General features: G+C 31.3%; 2 protein-coding genes across 2 annotated transcripts; one reads left to right on the forward strand and one right to left on the reverse strand.

The window, feature by feature from the left end:
* Positions 1–13,029: 13,029 nt before the first annotated feature.
* LOC107632177 (large ribosomal RNA subunit accumulation protein YCED homolog 1, chloroplastic) lies at positions 13,030–15,622 on the forward strand. The gene is made up of 3 exons (XM_016335855.3): positions 13,030–13,118; positions 13,364–14,115; positions 15,058–15,622. The coding sequence occupies exons 2-3, from the start codon at positions 13,559–13,561 to the stop codon at positions 15,479–15,481; spliced, it is 981 nt and encodes a 326-aa protein (XP_016191341.1). The 5' UTR covers positions 13,030–13,118; positions 13,364–13,558; the 3' UTR covers positions 15,482–15,622.
* Positions 15,623–17,909: 2,287 nt separating this feature from the next.
* On the reverse strand, positions 17,910–18,897 carry LOC107632176 (uncharacterized). Its single transcript, XM_016335854.3, has one exon. The coding sequence runs from the start codon at positions 18,815–18,817 to the stop codon at positions 18,062–18,064; it is 756 nt and encodes a 251-aa protein (XP_016191340.1). The 5' UTR covers positions 18,818–18,897; the 3' UTR covers positions 17,910–18,061.
* Between the last annotated feature and the right edge of the window lie 388 nt (positions 18,898–19,285).

Here is a 19,285-nt window from a genome sequence, read left to right on the forward strand (position 1 = left end):
GGCTCAATGCCATCAACACCATAGGCCTCCCACACAAACTGCACACAATAAAAGAAACAGATGATTACAAGCCAAATAATAATAAGACTAAACCCGAAACAAATACTTATTTAATGAAAACATACCTGACCTTCCTGAAAATCATCCAATGACTTCCTAAAGTGAGCAAGACTAAGATATTTATAGCGTCGGTTTGCACGCTCCTAGTTATGCCACCTAATATGATTCATAAACACAATTGGATTCTAAATATGAAGATACAATGTAAGTCGATAATGTTACCTGTTTGCAAGCGAAAAGTTGTGGGGTTCTCTAGGAATCGGCGTAAGAAATGGTAGACAGATCCAAGCCCAAGCTAGCAGAAGTGTTAGTGGACCATCGATTTCCTTGCAATCAAAACGAGATGCCCTACATAACGCCCTGTATAGGTATGCTGGGCATGCCGATTCCCAACTATACTGTCCGATACTGCCAAAATCACAAAGCAAAGGCAGAAACTTCCAGTGCACAGTTGCCCCAAACTTGTCTCCAAACAAGATCGTGCCAAATAACACCATAATGTGGCACTTCACGTACCTCTGAATGCTATTTTCGTCAATCAGCTGTAAACGTTCTTTTAAATCCCGAAGCCACGTCAATTTTATGAAGCTTCCTCTATAGTTTGACTTTCTCGGTGCAACCCCAAATTGGTGTAAACACTCAGCCTCTAAGGCTTCATGACTACTCATAGTCACTTCTGTCACTAGAAGACTGTTTGTCAGAAGACCAAGAATAACAGCACACTCACCAACCGGAAGGTGAAATGTGTGTGTGTCTGAGTACCACCTCTCGACTACAGCATTTACCAGTGTTTTATGACATTGAATTATTCCAATCTAAGAAACATGCATGATAAAAATCAGTAAACCGTAAATGCTCCTCCACATTATGATTGTACCTATCCGGAGGCAGTAGGTAGTTACATGTTAAATTCTGTGAACTCTATAAAAACATAACAAACTATTAGTCAAATCATTAATAATTACTAATTTACTACTAAAAGTTAATAATTTTAGAAAAAAAATAGTAACTAATTTATTAAACTAATACTAAACTTATGATTAATTAGCTAATTTAGTAACTAACATGTATGCATAAATACAACTAACCTATCAATTATTTAACTATCATTATTAAAAAATTTGCAAATTTAACTATACAAAACATATTAATTAAATATCTAACAATAATTATTAATTATTAAAAATACCAAAAAAAATAATTTTACTAAATCCAATTTACTAAACTCCGGAATAATAATAATTTAACTTCTAAATTTTATTAATAATACTAAAAATTATTTCGAATAGTTTTTAATTTTCAAAAATTATGATATCATTATTCATATTAAATATTTTAGTCAACTATTTCTTAAATTTTTATTAAATTATTTTTTACATAATTATTTATTTATTTAATTTATTCATAAATAAATGGGATAATAATTATTCCTATTTCACTAATAATAAATACTAACTTACTCTAATAATAACTAACTAACCCTAAACCGTATCATAAATCTAATTTAACTAACAATGTTAAAACCTCAACTACAATAATATTATTATAATATATTTATGTTAATTTAATATCTAGCAATAAATAAATAACTATTAGCGGAGCAAAAATATAATATTCTATAAAATCTACTTTATAAAAATTATACAATAATACTAATAATAATAACGTAGCTCTAATAATAATTAATTATAATTTTCCAAATTATTAAAAACAATTCTAAACATATATTCTTTACTAATCTGCTACATTAGTTTAGTCTAAATATTATCATTGATAAAAATATTCACTAACTAAATTTAAATAAATATTTTAACTATTACACTAACTATTATTAACAATCTTAATTTTTAACTTTATTTATAATATTTCAGTTATATAAAAAAATTTAAAAACAAACTTATATAATCAGAATGATAATATGAAGTTTAGGACGATCAATATCTTCACATTTTTTTTTCTTAGCATTGTAATTAATTTTTATTCAAAGTTTAAAAAAGGTGGTAAAGAAAAAAGAAAATGGTGGCTAAAAGAAGGTTGAAAAAAGGAACACACGAGAAGAGTGGCAGGGGTATGTTGGTATAAGGGGATCACCGTATCAGGAAGAGATGCATATGCAATACGTGGCTGGAAAAACACAAATCGAATGGTCTAATTTATTTACCTTAAATCGGACTGTTTGATTACTTATCTTGAATTCAGACTGTCTGATTTTTTCGATTCTGACATCACAGTCGCGTAAAACATTCATACACCTTATAACTACGTCCTACCACATTTCTCCTTCCATATCCAAATTAAAAAGTCGTTGTTGGCGATGATGATATAAAGTAAAATTTTAAAATTTTGAAGAGAGCAAAATTGTAATAAAAATGTGTATTTCAGGTTTAAAATACCTGCCCTAACTTTTTGGCACAATCCTAAATTAATGTATTTTGTAGAAAGCGAGTGGCTTTACTGCTTGAAGTGCTGGTGGCTTGTTTGCTTTAATTTCCTCTTTCTGGGAGCAGGTGTATCTTATATGTAGTATTTTCTTCTGAAATTTGTGTTTTTTTTAAACAAATAATGTGACATATACAACAAGAAACACAGCCTTATTTAATTATTTTAGCCCTTAAATTCTTTATCTTTACCATCAGATTCAGATGAGCGTCAATAAATACTTATTTCAAATGCATAAATAACATTATTATAATCTTTTCCAACACAGAACCTATTATTGTTTGATTACACATGAAGAACTGAATGCATTATATATCCGAGAAAAAAGAATGATTAGTCAGTTAATTAGTATTGAAAGTTTGAGGAATGTAGATCGTTTTGACTGACTGACTGAATGAATGAGATCGATGAGGGTAGCTAAATGTAATTAAGGAACTTATAAATGGTAATCTGCAAAATATAAGTGGTGATTATTGCGTGTTGACACTCACTTAAGTGTATAGTAACATATATAGTGTGATAGTGGTAAATGTTGGAATAAATTAATTTCCATAACCCAGATCATCCATATTGAATCATCAAAAATATATATATCATAATGCGGAAGCGTACCTGAATTCATAAACATGAATCATACGATTGGAAGAATTTGGATCTTATGGTTCTTTCGATCTTCCTCAACCAAAGCCTTCTGTATTCCTAGGAGGCTGAACTGCAACTCTTTTGATGGGGAAAGAGTAACAAAGGCGGCTTTGGTATATTGGGGACCGAAACCCTGAAGGTCTATTTATATTTGAGCATGGCACCAATTAAACCCTTAAGCCCAAATAAAATAGTATCTAAAGCCCAAAAGATAATATATCTAAAATCCAAAAAGATAATTATCTAAGGAACAAAAGATAATATCCGGTTTTATTCTCATTTAATTCCAAATCAAAAGTAATAATGACTTATTCAATTTAGCATTTATAACAATAAATAAGATCACCATTATATAAGTCATTTAATTTGAAATAGCATAATATGTGATTATAATTAATATATGTATTGCCCACAAATAAGTTAGGAAATCAAATAATTTCCTAACAATCTCCCACTTGGGCTATACATATATTATTTCTTGACATAATCACATATTTATAAACTTTATGCGCGCATCTAAATGCTATTTCTCTCATTACTTTAACAATCTGGTCCGTCTCATACATTAGATATGGAACTACCGCAGCTTTTATCACATTAAATGCCGTGACTAAACCACGCCAATCACCATCCTAATATACTTAACGACATAGATCAAATTTGGATGAGTAATATGGAAATTACATGGCAAGTGATCTCATGCATGTCTATTTCCAGCTGGTCCAACTTTATTGAGATCAAACACAATACAAATATTGCAAAATGAACATTTCACATAACATGAAATAAACCATCAACTTAATTCTGCAGAAAAAATAACTCAATATCTGTCATAAGACATATAGCATAAACTCCCACTAAACCAAGGCATCACAAATATTGACACCCATCCGAGCAGTGTGCTCATGAAAAACTTTAGGGGGTCAATCCCTTGGTAATGTGTCTGCTAGCATATACTCTGTTCCTATATGTCCTACAGAAATCTGTTTTTCTTAAACTTTCTTCTTGACAACTAAGAACTTAATGTCTGTATGCTTCGATTTTGTCAAGCTTTTATTGTTATTGGAGTATAGTACTGCTGACTTATTGTCACAGAATATCTTTAATGGCCTTTCAATGTCATCTACTATATGAAGCTTAGTGACAAAGTTTCGCAACCATATGCCATGAAATCGGAATCAGAGTACCTAATGATCTCCAAATTTTCTGATCTCCAATAAATATGCATGTAATCCTTTGTTCTCTTTAAACAACGCATTACGCGTTTAACAGCTATCCAATGATCCAAATCCGGATTGCTCAAGTATCTACCCAACACTCCCACTATCGGGATATGTGTGCAGACTTGTGCATACATTAAATTCCCTAGTGCTGATGCATAAGGTTTATCATGCATTGCTGTCCTCTCAAGATTATTTTTTCGGGCATTGCTTGAGACTGAACTTGTCTCCTTTAGCTACGGGTGTGTCCATTGGTCTACAACCTTCTATGACATATCTACTTAAAATCTTTACGATATAGTTCTTTTGTGATAATCCAAGAATACCTTGAGAGCGATCTCTTAGTATCTTGATTCCTAATACAAAAGGGGCATCACCAAGATCTTTCATTTCGAATTTGTTCGATAGAAATTTCTTAATTTCATGCAACAAGCCTATATCGTTACTTGATAAGTAGAATGTCATCAACATGTAAGACCAAAAAAAAAAGGTATTTACTCCCACTGAACTTGCGGTATACACATTCATCTATAATATTTACCTCAAAACCATGAGGTAATGACTTGATGAACATGTGATACCATTGACGGGAAGCTTGTTTGAGACCATAGATGGATTTTCTCCTTTCTCTATTGGATCTCCTTAATGACACTTCTTGAGGTTGTTGAGCTTGCTGTATGGGTTGGGTTTGAGGAGGATTCTCATTATTTTCCTGTACTGTAGCAGTATCTTGAGCAACAACAATATTCTCATTGTTCTCTTGTACTGTAGCTGAATTTACAACAGGATTCTCATTGTGCTTTTGTACTATAACTGTATCTTGAACAATAATAGGCACAAGGTCCTGATCATTGTCAGTTATAGAATCCTCATCAAAAGCAATATTCCTAATATTTCCTTCCCCCCCAAACTCAACATCCTCAAGAAATCTCGCATTTTCCGTCTCAAAATAGACCTTGATGCAGGATTGTAAAACTTGTACCCCCGTGAACGCTCAGCGTAACCAACAAAGTAGCAACTAATTGTCCTTGAGTCCAATTTTCTCTCATGCGACCTAAAAGGTCGCGCCTCAGCTGGACATCCCCAAATATGCAAATGCTTTATACTAGGGCTTTTCCCAGTCCAAATTTCATATGGGGTTTTTTTAACTGCTTTGCTTGGCACCCTATTAAGGATGTACACTGCGGTCTTTAAGGCTTCTCCCCAGAGTGATTCAGGCAAGGAAGAATGACTAATCATACTTCTCACCATGTCCTTAAGAGTTCGGTTCCTTCGCTCTGCAACACCATTCATGCTAGGTTTGCCTGGCATAGTGTATTGCGGAACAATACCACACTCCTCTAGGAAAAGAGCAAAAGGCCCGGGATATTGCTCACCTGAACCGTCATATCTTCCGTAGTATTCACCACCACGATCAGATTTGACAGCTTTAATTTTCTTTCCAAGTTGAAGTTCAACTTCAGCTTTGAAAGACTTGAAAACATCCAAGGCTTGGGACTTTTCATGAATTAAATATAGATACCTGTAACGAGAGTAATCATCTATGAACGTAATAAAGTACCGTTATCCATTCCAAGAGACAGTAGGGAATGGGCCACATATATCGGTATGTATCAGTTCTAAGACATTTTTAGCTCTCTCGACACCTAATTTCCTTTCGTTTGTCCTTTTTCCCCTTTATGCACTCAATGCAGACTTCAAAGTCCGCCAAATTTAGGGGTCCGAGAATTCCATCCGACACGAGCCTCTGAATTCTCTGTTTAGAGATGTGACCTAGGCCTTTGTGCCATAATGATGCCGAATTCTCATTTAGTTTTCGTTTTGTACCCGTTTGCAGTATTTCCTTATTATAGGAATTTAAGTCAAGCCTATATAGATTATCCACCAAATGACCAGAGCAAATATTATTCAAATTATAGAAGAGACTGACTTTATTGTCTCCGAACGAACAAAAATAACCTGATTTGTCCAAACGAAAAACAGAAACTAAATTTCGTCTAAATGACGATACAAAAAATGTCTCTAATAAATCCAAGTAAAATCCACTCGTGGAACATAATCTAAAGGTTCCTATAGCTTCGACTGCAACTATATTGCCGTCTGCCACATAGATGTATCTTTCAGTATCATTTGGCGGTCGGCTCCACAGGCAACCCTGCATAGTAACACTTACATGAGTAGTAGCAATAGAATCTACCCACCAAGTATCAACAGGTGCATAACTTAAACTAGCCTCAGAACAAACAAAAGTAAGAATTATACCCTTCTTTACACGCCAAGTGGCATATTTGGTACAATCCTTCTTCATGTGTCCCGCCTTCTTACAAAAGAAACAAGTTGAAACTTGATCTTGTTTCTTAGCCTTTTTCTGCTGAGAAGGCACATCCGCAATAGTATCACACTTTCTTTTATACTGAGAAGATGAAGCCATGTGAGCACTTTCAGTCTTATCTTGCTGTAGCCTCTCTTCTTCTTGCACACAGTGAGATATAAGCTCATTTAAGGACCAAGTGTCCTTTAGAGTGTTATAACTCACTTTGAATTGCCCAAAGTGTGCAGGAAGGGAAATCAAAATGAAATGCACGAGTAAATCTTCAGACAACTCTAACTTTAGTGCTTTCAATTTTGAAGCAAGATGATACATTTTCATAATGTACTCCCTTATGTTCCCTTTACTTTTATACCTCATGGAGACAAGTTTGCTCAAAAGACTACTTGCCTTCGCCTTTTCATTCTTAGTAAAGAATTTTTCAACATCCTTTAGGAGCTGTTTGGCATCTTTATCCTCAGTAATTGAGCCCCGAAACGCCTCAGGAATTGAGCGTTTCATGATCATAATGCTCATTCGATTGGATCTCTCCCACTTCTCTATTTTAACCCCATTGAGGTTTTCCGGAGTGGAAGTGGGTTTCTCCTCTCGAAGAGCTATATCTAGATCCATACAACCGAGGACAATCTCCACGGTATCCTTCAAACTTTAAAGTTTGAACCATTCAGCATAGGAATACTGCTAATTTGCGCAGAAACATTAGTAGCTAAAGCCATAGTTTCTGGATTAGAACAAAAGAACATGCAGTAAATATTAGTTAATTAATGGGTAAAAATCCATATTGAGATATCCAGCACAACATTAATTTTTAATCTTTGGATAGAAAAATTAACTGTAAGTGATACTCTCATTGCAGTAATCAAATATTGTCAAAATTCCTGTCACACATTAAGCCTTTCTTTGGACCGACTTAATGCGCACATGGAAACTTAAACTTCGCAACCTATTTATTACCGCATATATTTTCTATTAATTGGCCAAACAATAACCTTCCTTTGGGCCGATTATTGACCGCATAATTAATAGAAAATAAACAGAAGTGTGCAATGCTTATTATTTGGCCAAACAATAAACTTCCTTTGGGCCGATTATTGTTCGCATAAATAATAAGTATTACTTTATTCTTAATCAGTTACCCAAATATGTATTTACCATCAATATGTGTATGTAATTCGGCCAAATATAGATTTTCCTTTGAGCCGATCAATATTCGCATGAATTACATAGCACCATATTCCTTATGTTTTGAATAAATCAATTTTCACAAAAGAGGCTACTTTGGCAGCATAATATTCAATCAATTTATTTCAAAATCAAATCTTTATAAAATAAGTGGGTATACTAATCCAAATTGTTACTAGTTTCTTTATGTAACAATTAAATAATATTTTTTATTATTCAAATATTATTAATATGTATACATAACTTGGCCAAATATAAATCTCCTTTTGAATCGATTAATATTGGCATAAGTTACATATACATAATAATCCTTATATCCTAAAAGGATAATCAATTAACTTTATATCAAATAAAAAACGCACAAAATAAGAGAAACGAGACAATTATAATAATTCTTTGTGCTAATGTTTCAGAATAAATCAATTACTATATCAAATAAGAATATCGATACGGTAAAATATATATATATAAGCAGCCAAAAGTATATATATCCAAGTGGCAGTAATAACATGTAATCTGAAACAATACTAAAATCATATATATATATAAACACACAGGAGGCATATCAATGGATATATATCTACGTATCAATTTATATATATATACATTGACGCACACACAAACTCAAACAAGTTTATATATATGCGTGTGCAACAATTTATAACGTAAACAACATGCATATATATATATATATTGATTCGACAATAGAAAAGCAAAAATCGAATATTTTCGATGACTAAATAATGGATGGCTCTGATATCACTTGTTGGAATAAATTAATTTCTATAACCCAGATCATCCATATTGAATCATCAAAAATATATATATCATAATGCGGAAGCGTACCTGAATTCATAAACATGAATCATACGATTGGAAGAATTTGGATCTTATGGTTCTTTCGATCTTCCTCAATCAAAGCCTTCTGTATTCCTAGGAGGCTGAACTGCAACTCTTTTGATGGGAAAAGAGTAACAAAGGCGGCTTTGGTATATTGGGGACCGAAACCCTGAAGGTCTATTTATATTTGAGCATGACACCCATTAAACCCTTAAGCCCAAATAAAATAGTATCTAAAGCCCAAAAGATAATATATCTAAAATTCAAAAAGATAATTATCTAAGAAACAAAAGATAATATCCGGTTTTATTCTCATTTAATTCCAAATCAAAAGTAATAATGACTTATTCAATTTAGCATTTATAACAATAAATAAGATCACCATTATATAAGTCATTTAATTTGAAATAGCATAATATGTGATTATAATTAATATATGTATTGCACACAAATAAGTTAGGAAATCAAATAATTTCCTAAAAGTAAAATGATGAGTAGAGAATAGGATAAAAGGTGATGCTTAATTTGGAGATGGAATGAAAATGAGACAAGTGTTGTTGATGAGATCCACCAAGTAGACTCTGAATATTGGGAAGGGCACTCTGAATGCGGGTGATGTCAATGATGATGATTATGATAGTTGGCTCCACTCGGACTCACAGAAGCAAACAAACAACTTTGTTCAACTCGCTCACACTTGTCATGCTTAGGGGTGTTTGCATTGACATCACTCTTGATGTGAGTTCCCTCCAACATACACCACCATTGCATTAACGTCGTTGCTGATTTCTGTGTTAACTAGTGAAATTAAAGTTGGGCGTGCATTGGAACCACGGTCAACTGCCACCCATCTCCCTCTCAAGCTCTTTGCCTAACGCCTCCATCAAGAGTAGTCATTAAAATCATCTAGTGCCTATTATTCCTTCTGATTATTCAAGTACATGTTGTATGTAAATTTATAAGGTGCGTTCAGACAGGGGTCTCGGGAATGGTCAGACAAGAACCTATATCTGCACGTTGCAATGCTGCCACTTGCAGGCTATGTATTTGAAGTATTTATATGGATGAAGACTCGAATACATACAATTATTTTTGTATAAAATTGATAATTAAAAATTATTATATTATAATTTAGTTAAATTTATTATATTATTTAATAATTTTTAACTATTAATTTTATGTGACAATTATATTTGACTATATGAGTATTCACCTTTATATAAAGGGTTTGTAGTAAGGAGATTTTTTCATGCTCCAGTATTTTTTGGAAAATAACTTGTTATTGAAATTAATCTATTATATTTTTAAATTTAAATTATTAATATAAAATATAACAAATAAAAGTTAAAATTTGTTAATTAACAAAAAAAAATAGGGTAAAAAATTAAAATAAGCCATGGAGAGATACATATTACATGAATCAGCCAAAACGAAATCTGATTCACCAATCAACCAATGCACAAATGAAACATACATAATTCGAATTGATGCAATTCGAATTACTATCACACGTGAATTCAACATAATTCGAATTGAATTAGTTCGAATTACTCCCAAGTGTCAAGTCCTATGTAATTCGAATGATGTTGATTCGAATTACACATTGTACAATAAAATACTAGAAAAAATACTATATAATATAAAAAAATATACTAAAAAAATATAAAACAAGATTATAACAAATTAATTTTAACTCCTATTAGTACATTGAATTAAAAATAACATATAAAAATATACTTGTATTTATTAAATTTTAATAACATATAAAAATTTAATGACTTTTTAAATATTCTTTTTATAATAGGAGTACATTTTTATATACTTTAAATACTTTATAAAAAGAATATTTAAATACTTTATAAAAAGATTATTTAATAAAGTGTGATGTATGTTTATCGTACAAAAATAAAGTGTTGTGCCAATATAATAACATTATTACATTTTAAATCAATTTTTTTTTAGGATTTTAGATTAAAAGCAGCACATGAAAAAGTATTATTGGTATTTTAAAGCTAACTTAATTAAAAAAGATAGAATTGTATTTTTTAAGATTTTATGTACATAATTGGCTAATTTTTTTTAATATTGATCAAAGATGTGTGTTATACTAGGTTATTTGATTTTAAGTAAGTTTTATTCTACTATAATTTTTTTTTTTTTACTTTTCAGAAGACACAAATCTAAAAAAATTTATAAATTAATTTAAAAGAAAATATTATATCCAAAAAAATATTATACTCTCTATTTAAGAAGAAGCATCAGATAAATCTTTTATGATTATATACAATTATATATTATGTATATATAAAAAATTAAGTATTAAATTAGTTATCCATATAAAATATATATTAAAAATAAATTAAATAATACGTACATTTATATTCAAATATATTTAATTTAATGATTGATTTTTAATATACAATAACATTTTTCGAATAGATATTAATGTGCTAGACGGTACAGTGGTAAGAATAATGAATTTAATTCATATACTGGCCAAAATTAAAAGAAAAAGAAAAATTTTTTTTTTTTTGATATATTGGGTTGATAATAGTTTTTTTTTTTGGATTATGAGTTGTTAGAATATTAATTTTAAATATAAAATAATTTAATTTAAAGTGCAAAAATCGAACTCTTCAATTTTTAGAAAGTACAGAAATCGAATATAAAATTAAACCCTCTAATTTTTATTTAAAAAAAATAAAAAAATTTAAAATACAGAAATTAAACTCTTTAATTTTAATTTTTTTCTATAATTTTAAAAAATATAAAAAAATATAATATTAAAATATATCATTTATTTTATTTTCATAAAAAAAAATTAACCTATTATTATTAGAATAGAAAATCTAAGGCCTCATCAATAATAATCCATGGCCCAAACCTTGCACTTTAAATAACAAAGATGATTAAGATGGATGTGGGGATATATATCATAAATATCCTGTGGGCTATTATAATTTTTTATGGGTGTCTTGCAATTTCTATCTCTTTGTTGGTGCCCAAATTAAAATTTTTGGATAATCTATCACGGTATCACCCAAACATATTAGTTCTTCAATACCAATTTCGAATATGTAAAATATTACTAATATGTTCATATATATAAAGGTGAAAATTTACACGTTTTTATTTTTTAGAGTATCGTTTTTGTCCCTAATGTTTGGGGTAAGTCATATTTGTGTCCCTAACGTTTAAATCGTCCTATTTGTATTCTTAACATTTATAAAAGTGGTTCAATGTTATCCTACTATCAATTATACTAACAAATCAGATTATATTTTTCAATTATTCTCACTTGGATGTATTCATTCTCAATTAAATCTCACTTGGATGTGTTCGATTTTAATATTATACCCACTATTTATATTTAGATTCAATTATGTCCCTAGAAAAGTGAATTATGTAAATATTATAGGAATTAATTTCAACATTTGATGAGCTATTTTTTGGAGTAGATCATCGATTCTATCCTAGACATTTGTATTCTAACTTCAAGAAGAGATTTTTAAAACTCAAACTAAAACACTCATGATGTGTAATTCACGACAGGATAACATTGAATCACTTTTACAAACGTTAGGGATACAAATATGATGATTTAAACGTTAGGGATACAAATAGGATTTACCCAAAACGTTGGGGACAAAAACGATACTTTACTCTAAAAAATAAAAACGTGTAAATTTTCACCTTTATTTATTTATCAATTCGATTTAGTTTGGTTCAGATTTTTTCAACCAAAATAAAAAATTAAATCGAACCGAATCAAACAATAAAAAACTGTAAAAACATCATTTTTCAATTATTTCGGTTTTCAATTATTTTAATTTTCAGTTATTTCAGTTCCATTCATCAATTTTGTTTGAATTGGTTTTTAAATTTTAAACACTCTTACTGCTAATGCTGATTGTGGTTTAGTCTTCCTTGCCAATCCCTGGTTATTATTGTTGCTGAAACTCCAATTCCACTTAGCTCCGTTTAGATAGGTTCATAAGTAATTTTTTTTAATTTTTAATTTATAAAAAAGTGTAGTATTAATGTCTGGTATAATTTTTAAAGTAAAATTGTAACTTTTTAAAAAGTTATTTTGATGTTTAAAGAGAAGTTAAAAAAAATGACTTCTCTCATAATAAAAATTTTTTTATTATTTTTCTCTTAAAATAAATATTTTTAAAACTAAAAAACTAAATATAAAATAACTTATTTATAAATTACTTTTAATATAAGTATTTATTGTTTAAACTATTTTTTCAAAAGTAACTTAATTAAGTTGTTTATCCGGGCTTAATTTTAATTGATTTTGTTTTTGAATGACTTTTCTTCTAAGTGAGAGAAGCATTCATCCAGTCGGGTCTTTTGTGATGGACCCAGTTGAGCAATGGGCACCCCGTTATCTGCTCGCGGTAAGTCCTCTATTTCTGTTCATAATCTTTGGATTATATTTTCATTCTTTAACACGTACTTGCCTACCATTTTTTCTTTCACTTTCATGTTTCGCATTTCGTTTCCATTCTATTTGAATTTGGGTTTTATTAGGGTTTAGGGTTTCTTTTTCTCTTTACCCCGTCTTAAATTTCCCCTTTTTATACCCATTTGCCACATTTAACGCTGATAATTACACTTGTTGTCTATTCTTCTTCTTTATCAGAATACAGTTCCTGTCAACTGTAGCTGCTTTCCATAAGCACAAATATTGTGAGTCAGTATACTGCAAAATTATTTGGAAAGATATAGCTACTGAATGCTGATAGAGCCTTACCTGGAAACTATTGCTTTTGCATAATTGTTAGAATTCCAAATCAGAGTTTGATTTTTTAGGTTTATCAATCATTGGAACCTGAAAATGTCACTTCTTATCCCTTCATCCGCTGCAGTCCCTTTACAATTTTCTCAATGGAAGACTTGTAATGTAAACTCCAAGCATAAAATTGCATATATTTCCTTCACCCCTTTTTGGAATAGACCAGTTTCAAATAGTAAAACCAGATATTTATATACAAACCGTAGAATTGAACCAAATGTGCTGCATAAGTATACTGCTAAATGCAAGGGACTTGATGATTTTGAGTCATTTATTGATGAGTCCATGGATTGGGATGACGATGATGATGATGAAGTTGAATCTACTGGGTCCCCATGGGAAGGTGCTGTTATATATAAGAGAAACGCATCAATTTCACATGTGGAATACTGCACTACCTTGGAGAGTTTAGGTCTAGGAAATCTTTCCACAGATTTATCGAAAAATAGGGCTTCTGTCATGGGATTGCGGGTCACAAAAGCCGTGAAGGACTATCCTAATGGAACTCCTGTTCAGATCTCAATAGATGTGGTCAGGAAGAAGAAAAAATTGAGGCTTGAGGGGATCATAAAAACTGTCATTGGTCTTCTTTGCAGTAGGTACTACCCTTGTGACTTTGCTCATTAACATGTCTGAAATTTTCTTTGCATTCATTATGATGTGGTCTAATCTGTGCTTCTATATAGTGAAATTATAACAACATAGTAATTGTTATCCTGATCATGGTTTATAATTTGTTTAACTCCATCTAAGTATGCCATAGAAGATGAACCTGCTAAACAAAGTAATTGATTGCTATATGCAGCTGGCCAAGCTAGTTTGCATAAGATTTGCAGGCCAGTAAGTTTAATCAGCTGCTAGATTCAAAGAGGACGCTGTTACCAGCTCTTTACTGCTAAAGTCTGCGTGGTACAAGATAGATTGCTCCCTATTTAAAAGGAAAAAGGGAATAATGGCAACATAAGTATCTTATTTGTTTATTTATTATTATATATATTTTTTTGAGGGATGTCATAAGTGTATCTTTATATATTATTCTGTTTGTTTTATAAAGATTTAAGTGTGGGAGGTAAGTGCCAACGAGCTATATCTCAAATGGCATATTCTTCCCATACTCACCTAGAAGTTGCGGGTTCGAGTTTCATTGCTAACTTTGGAAAAAAAAAAAGTGTGGGAGGTAAGCACAAAATGGATAGCACAGAAGTTGATGTATCCTCTCCTCTCCACTATTATTGATTGAGCTAACTACTGAAATAGAACAGGTTCTAGGTAACTACTAAGGTAGTAGAATCCTTTTCCAAGCATTAATAATACCATATCATCACAGATGGTAGTAAAATACAATGGTTATTGGTTTTCTTTTCACTTATGGCTAACCATCTTTCCCCTCATCATTAACAGAACAGAACAAATATGATTGGTGTATTTTGTGAAAAATATTTTTTTGTATTGCCTAATAAGTATTTCTTTATCCATCTCAGTTGTTTTTATTGTTATTTTTAATTTTAACAACTTTGTTTCAATATCATTCTCTGTTGAAGGTGTGGTATGCCATCTGCTGAGAGTGTATTTTCCGAGTTCTCTCTTTTACTCACCGAAGAACCCATTGAAGAACCAGAGACTATTGATCTGGGTGTTATTTATGGGGAAGACATATATACAGCCTTTGGAAACAGTGGTGAGGGCAACGGGGATGACGATGAGGACAATGATGCACTAATCGATTTGGACGATAGGCTGCATTTTCCCCTGGAAGACAAAGAAATTGACATTTCAAAGAACATAAGAGACAGGGTGCATCTTGAGATTACCATGAATTCAGTTTGTGATCCTTGGTGCAAAGGCATTTGCATGAAATGTGGCCAAAACTTCAACACCGACAGTTGTAATTGTAACCAGGAGGAAGTGAAAGATAAAAAAGGCTTTGGCCCTCTTGGAAATTTAAAAGAGCAGATGCATTTGTAACATATATACAAGTTCTTAGGATTTGCTCATTAGGCTGAACCATGATGCCTATTTTTATGTACTCTCAGTTTTTGTATATAGTTAACCTTTACGATAAATTTTATCATTTTGGGGATCCAAAATTTATTTGGTCTTTGCTAAGTATATTAGTTCAGTGACTATCAATTTTCTTTTTGGATAAATTAGTCCCGAAGAAAAGATTAAAAAAAATGTTCAAATAATCAATTCTGTTTCAGTATCAATTTTTTTCTCTCTCTAAAAACTGTTAAAGATATGATGTAAATGTCTATTTTCACTTGCTATTTTAATTATTTACATTTGTTGTTTTTTAAAAATTTAGAAATGTTTTATTTTTTAATTTTGGTATTCTTAATATCTTTCTATTTTTTTTTTATTAAAATACTAAATGAAGTAAAAGATAAATTCTTTTGATGTTTTCGGATATTAAAATCTAATCGCTTTGTTTTTTAATTTATTACTCGTGATTAGTAGTAGGGCTGTAGGGAGAGCCGAGGGGGAAGGGGCAAAAATGCTGGCTATGCATTCAACATCTTCCACGTGCGTTAAAGAATCCAAAGAATCCGCTGAAGTAACAAATTCCCATATTTTGTGGTCAACAACAACCCACCCGACACTGAATATTTGTGGAGATATTAAAATTCTGTGATATATGCTCTGTCAGAAATTTTTTTTAGAAAAAAAAAGATAAATAAGTTCTTCAACTTTTGTTTTACTGACATTTAAATTTTTAACGATTTAAAAATATATTTAAGTCTTTGATATTTTTAAAATTTGGACACATTGATCCTTCTGTTCACTTGGGTTTAGCAGATTCGACGAAAATCAAACATAGCTTTTGTTGTATTGGTCTGATTGATATATGAATGCACAAGTGGGAGAATTTTTAAAATAGTATAGATTAGACATAGGGATTCATATGTGCAGATTTTGAGAAAGTTAAATACTTAAATGTATTTTTAAATTCTCAAGGATATAAATGTCCAGGCAAAAAAATCAGAAACTTATTTATACTTTTCTTTTATTTTTAATATGAAAGTGGAAATGATATTTTGATTAAATATTGACATTTGAAGCATATTACAGTATTGTGAAAATATTCAACACGCTCTCACATGTTTTAATACGTCCCCTGCATGTTGCAACACGCCTCCCACGTATTGATTTCTCACCTAAAAAATTCATTCCTATGTAATTACACCAAATAATCTCATTTTTAATAAAAACACCGATATTTTTTTATATAAAAAGAAAATTAGCCAATGCTCTGCCTCTTTTCTTCATTTTCTTTTTATAGCATTCAAACTATAATTTTTTTTTTAAAAATAGCACAAATTAATAATAAAAAAAACTTTATTTTAGGAAAAAAATTCAAAAAAAGACAAATAGAATGATGAACAGAGATGAAAATGGAGGCACGATGGGTCGATGATAGAGGCTCCCTTGCGACATGGCAGAAACACAAGTCGCAGATCTGGAGATTTGGAAGAAGGAAAAAGACATAGATCCAATTTGCTGGAGAGTATGAGGAGGAAGTGAGGTAGTGGCAATGAGACACTTCAGTAAGAAGATGTTAGTTGACCATGAAGAGAGAAGAAACAAAAGTTCAAATAGGGAGAAGAAGAGAGGAGAGAAGAGATTTTGCTTAGTTGGCCATGAAGAGAGAAGAGACAGAAGTTGAAATAGAAAGAAAAAGAAAAGATAAAATTGTCAAAATAATCAATGTCTCAATATTAATTTTGTGTCTCAACTTATTGGAGGTACACTGAATTCATGTAATTTGTGTCAATTTATGCACTAACATATCTTTTAAAATTGTGTGTCTCAACAACCAAACACTACCTTAATTCCCCTTCTATACATCTTCTGAATCATAGTTTTTATCACATTCCACCTCTTAAATTTTGTTTCATTATCAGTTTTCCCTTTAAAATCATTTTCGATGTTTTCACAAGAGGCTCTAGCATTAGATTTTGCAACTTCTCATTTTCTCTCTCTCCCTAACCCAAGCAACATAACGCACAAAAGAGACCATAAAGTGAAAAAACTACTAAAGTAGTATATTGAGTACCAAGAATTCTAAGGTTTTTTCTCAAGACATAACCTGAGCTAATCATACAACTTACAACACTAATAGTTACCAAAAGCTACAGCAACTTTTGTGGTGCACTTGAATGCCATAATGCTTCTGTTGTTTGAAGTACTCTGTCACTGTATCCGTCTACCTCTTTACCCCATTGTGCTTAACTGCTTACGCCAATCACCTTGTAACTAACACCCCAATTTTTATTATTACTACTATTTGCTATTTTAAAATTGTAAGTTAAATTCTTTGGCTAAGCAACCAAATAATATTCTCTCTTTAATCTCATACAAGATACAGTCCTAACAACAATCTGCCAGAACAGAATTCAAACTCCAAATGAAAAATTTCCTTCATTTTTTGGCTAAATTTACAATGTACAAGTTTTCGGATATCACAATAAATAGAGAAAAAAAATTGGAGGAAAAATTAGCAAAATGGGAATGTGGAAAGAAGAAAAAATAGGGATTTTGATTGGTTCATCTGACACTGGAAGCAACAGTGTGAGCCCACCATCTGAGGCTATCTTTGATGTCAGTTTCATTGTTTACAGCAGGGAACTTCCAATTCATCAATGGATTCTCTTTCTCTTTCTCTTTCTTTTTCTTATCATAACAATAAACCTCCCATGCTTCTGAAAGATAAGGCCTTTGAACCATTGATTCATCAGAATCTGAGCTTTCTTTCTTCCCTAACCTCTGCAACCCAGGAATGATTGAAGCCAAGGTTGAGTCTTTGTCCTCTTCTGAGAAAACAAAACCCAAATCCATGAACCCTTTTAGCTCCTCAAACTCAAGGTCTGACAAACTCTTTGTTTCCCTCCTCTTCTTCTTCTTCTTCGTGTTCTTCTCAGGTACCAACACTACTGCCTCATGCGGAGGGTTCTGATGAGGTTCTTCTTCTGAGTCTGTGGCTTCTTTTCCCGAAAGAATGGTTTGGAGCTTTGAGGGGATCATAAGGACGGAATCTGGTGACATAGATTCATGCTTGAAGCTTGTTGCTTCCACGGATTGGTCACTCATCGACCTGCTATGAGTACTTGTTTGGATCCGTGCAAGCTTTGATGCTGACTCTGATATTTCTTCTTCTTCTTCTTCTCCTCTCACCTTATGATCTAGATTTTCTGCAGAACTTGTTGCTTTTGGTGGGATTATTGTTGAGCTTTTCATCAATACATTGAGCTCAAACCAGCAAGAATCAAAGAGGTTCAAGACAGCAGCAGCTTCTGTTTCCATCAACGGCGGCTTTCGAAAACAAATCAAAATGAAAACCCTGTGAATCAGAATAATTGTTGCGTGCAGACAAGGAAGAAATTACCTACATAATGCTCATACCTACATATATGTATATATATACTCCGCTTTATGACCTTTTTGCCCTTCCTCTTAGCCTCAAATTACTAAAGGGAAAAATAGCCTATTATTTACACGTTTTGCATTTGAGGGCTCTTGGGGACATTTATTTATGAAAATTAAAAATGTTATTTGGACATTAGATTTAACTATTAAAATTAGTAATAAATTTATTTATATATAAATATAATCTGTGATTTAATTTATTTTTAATATATATTTTATATTAATAATTAATTATAAAGACTAATTTTAATATATATTAGTTTGTTGAAGTGTTGAACTTTTTTTTTCTGTTTTTTCGATTGGAAGTTTTGTTTTTTGTTCTTGAGAAAAAAAAGGACACGTGTT

This window comes from Arachis ipaensis, chromosome B10 (assembly GCF_059453495.1).
Source record: "Arachis ipaensis isolate K30076 ecotype BB chromosome B10, ASM5945349v1, whole genome shotgun sequence".
NCBI classification, from domain to species: Eukaryota; Viridiplantae; Streptophyta; class Magnoliopsida; order Fabales; family Fabaceae; genus Arachis; species Arachis ipaensis.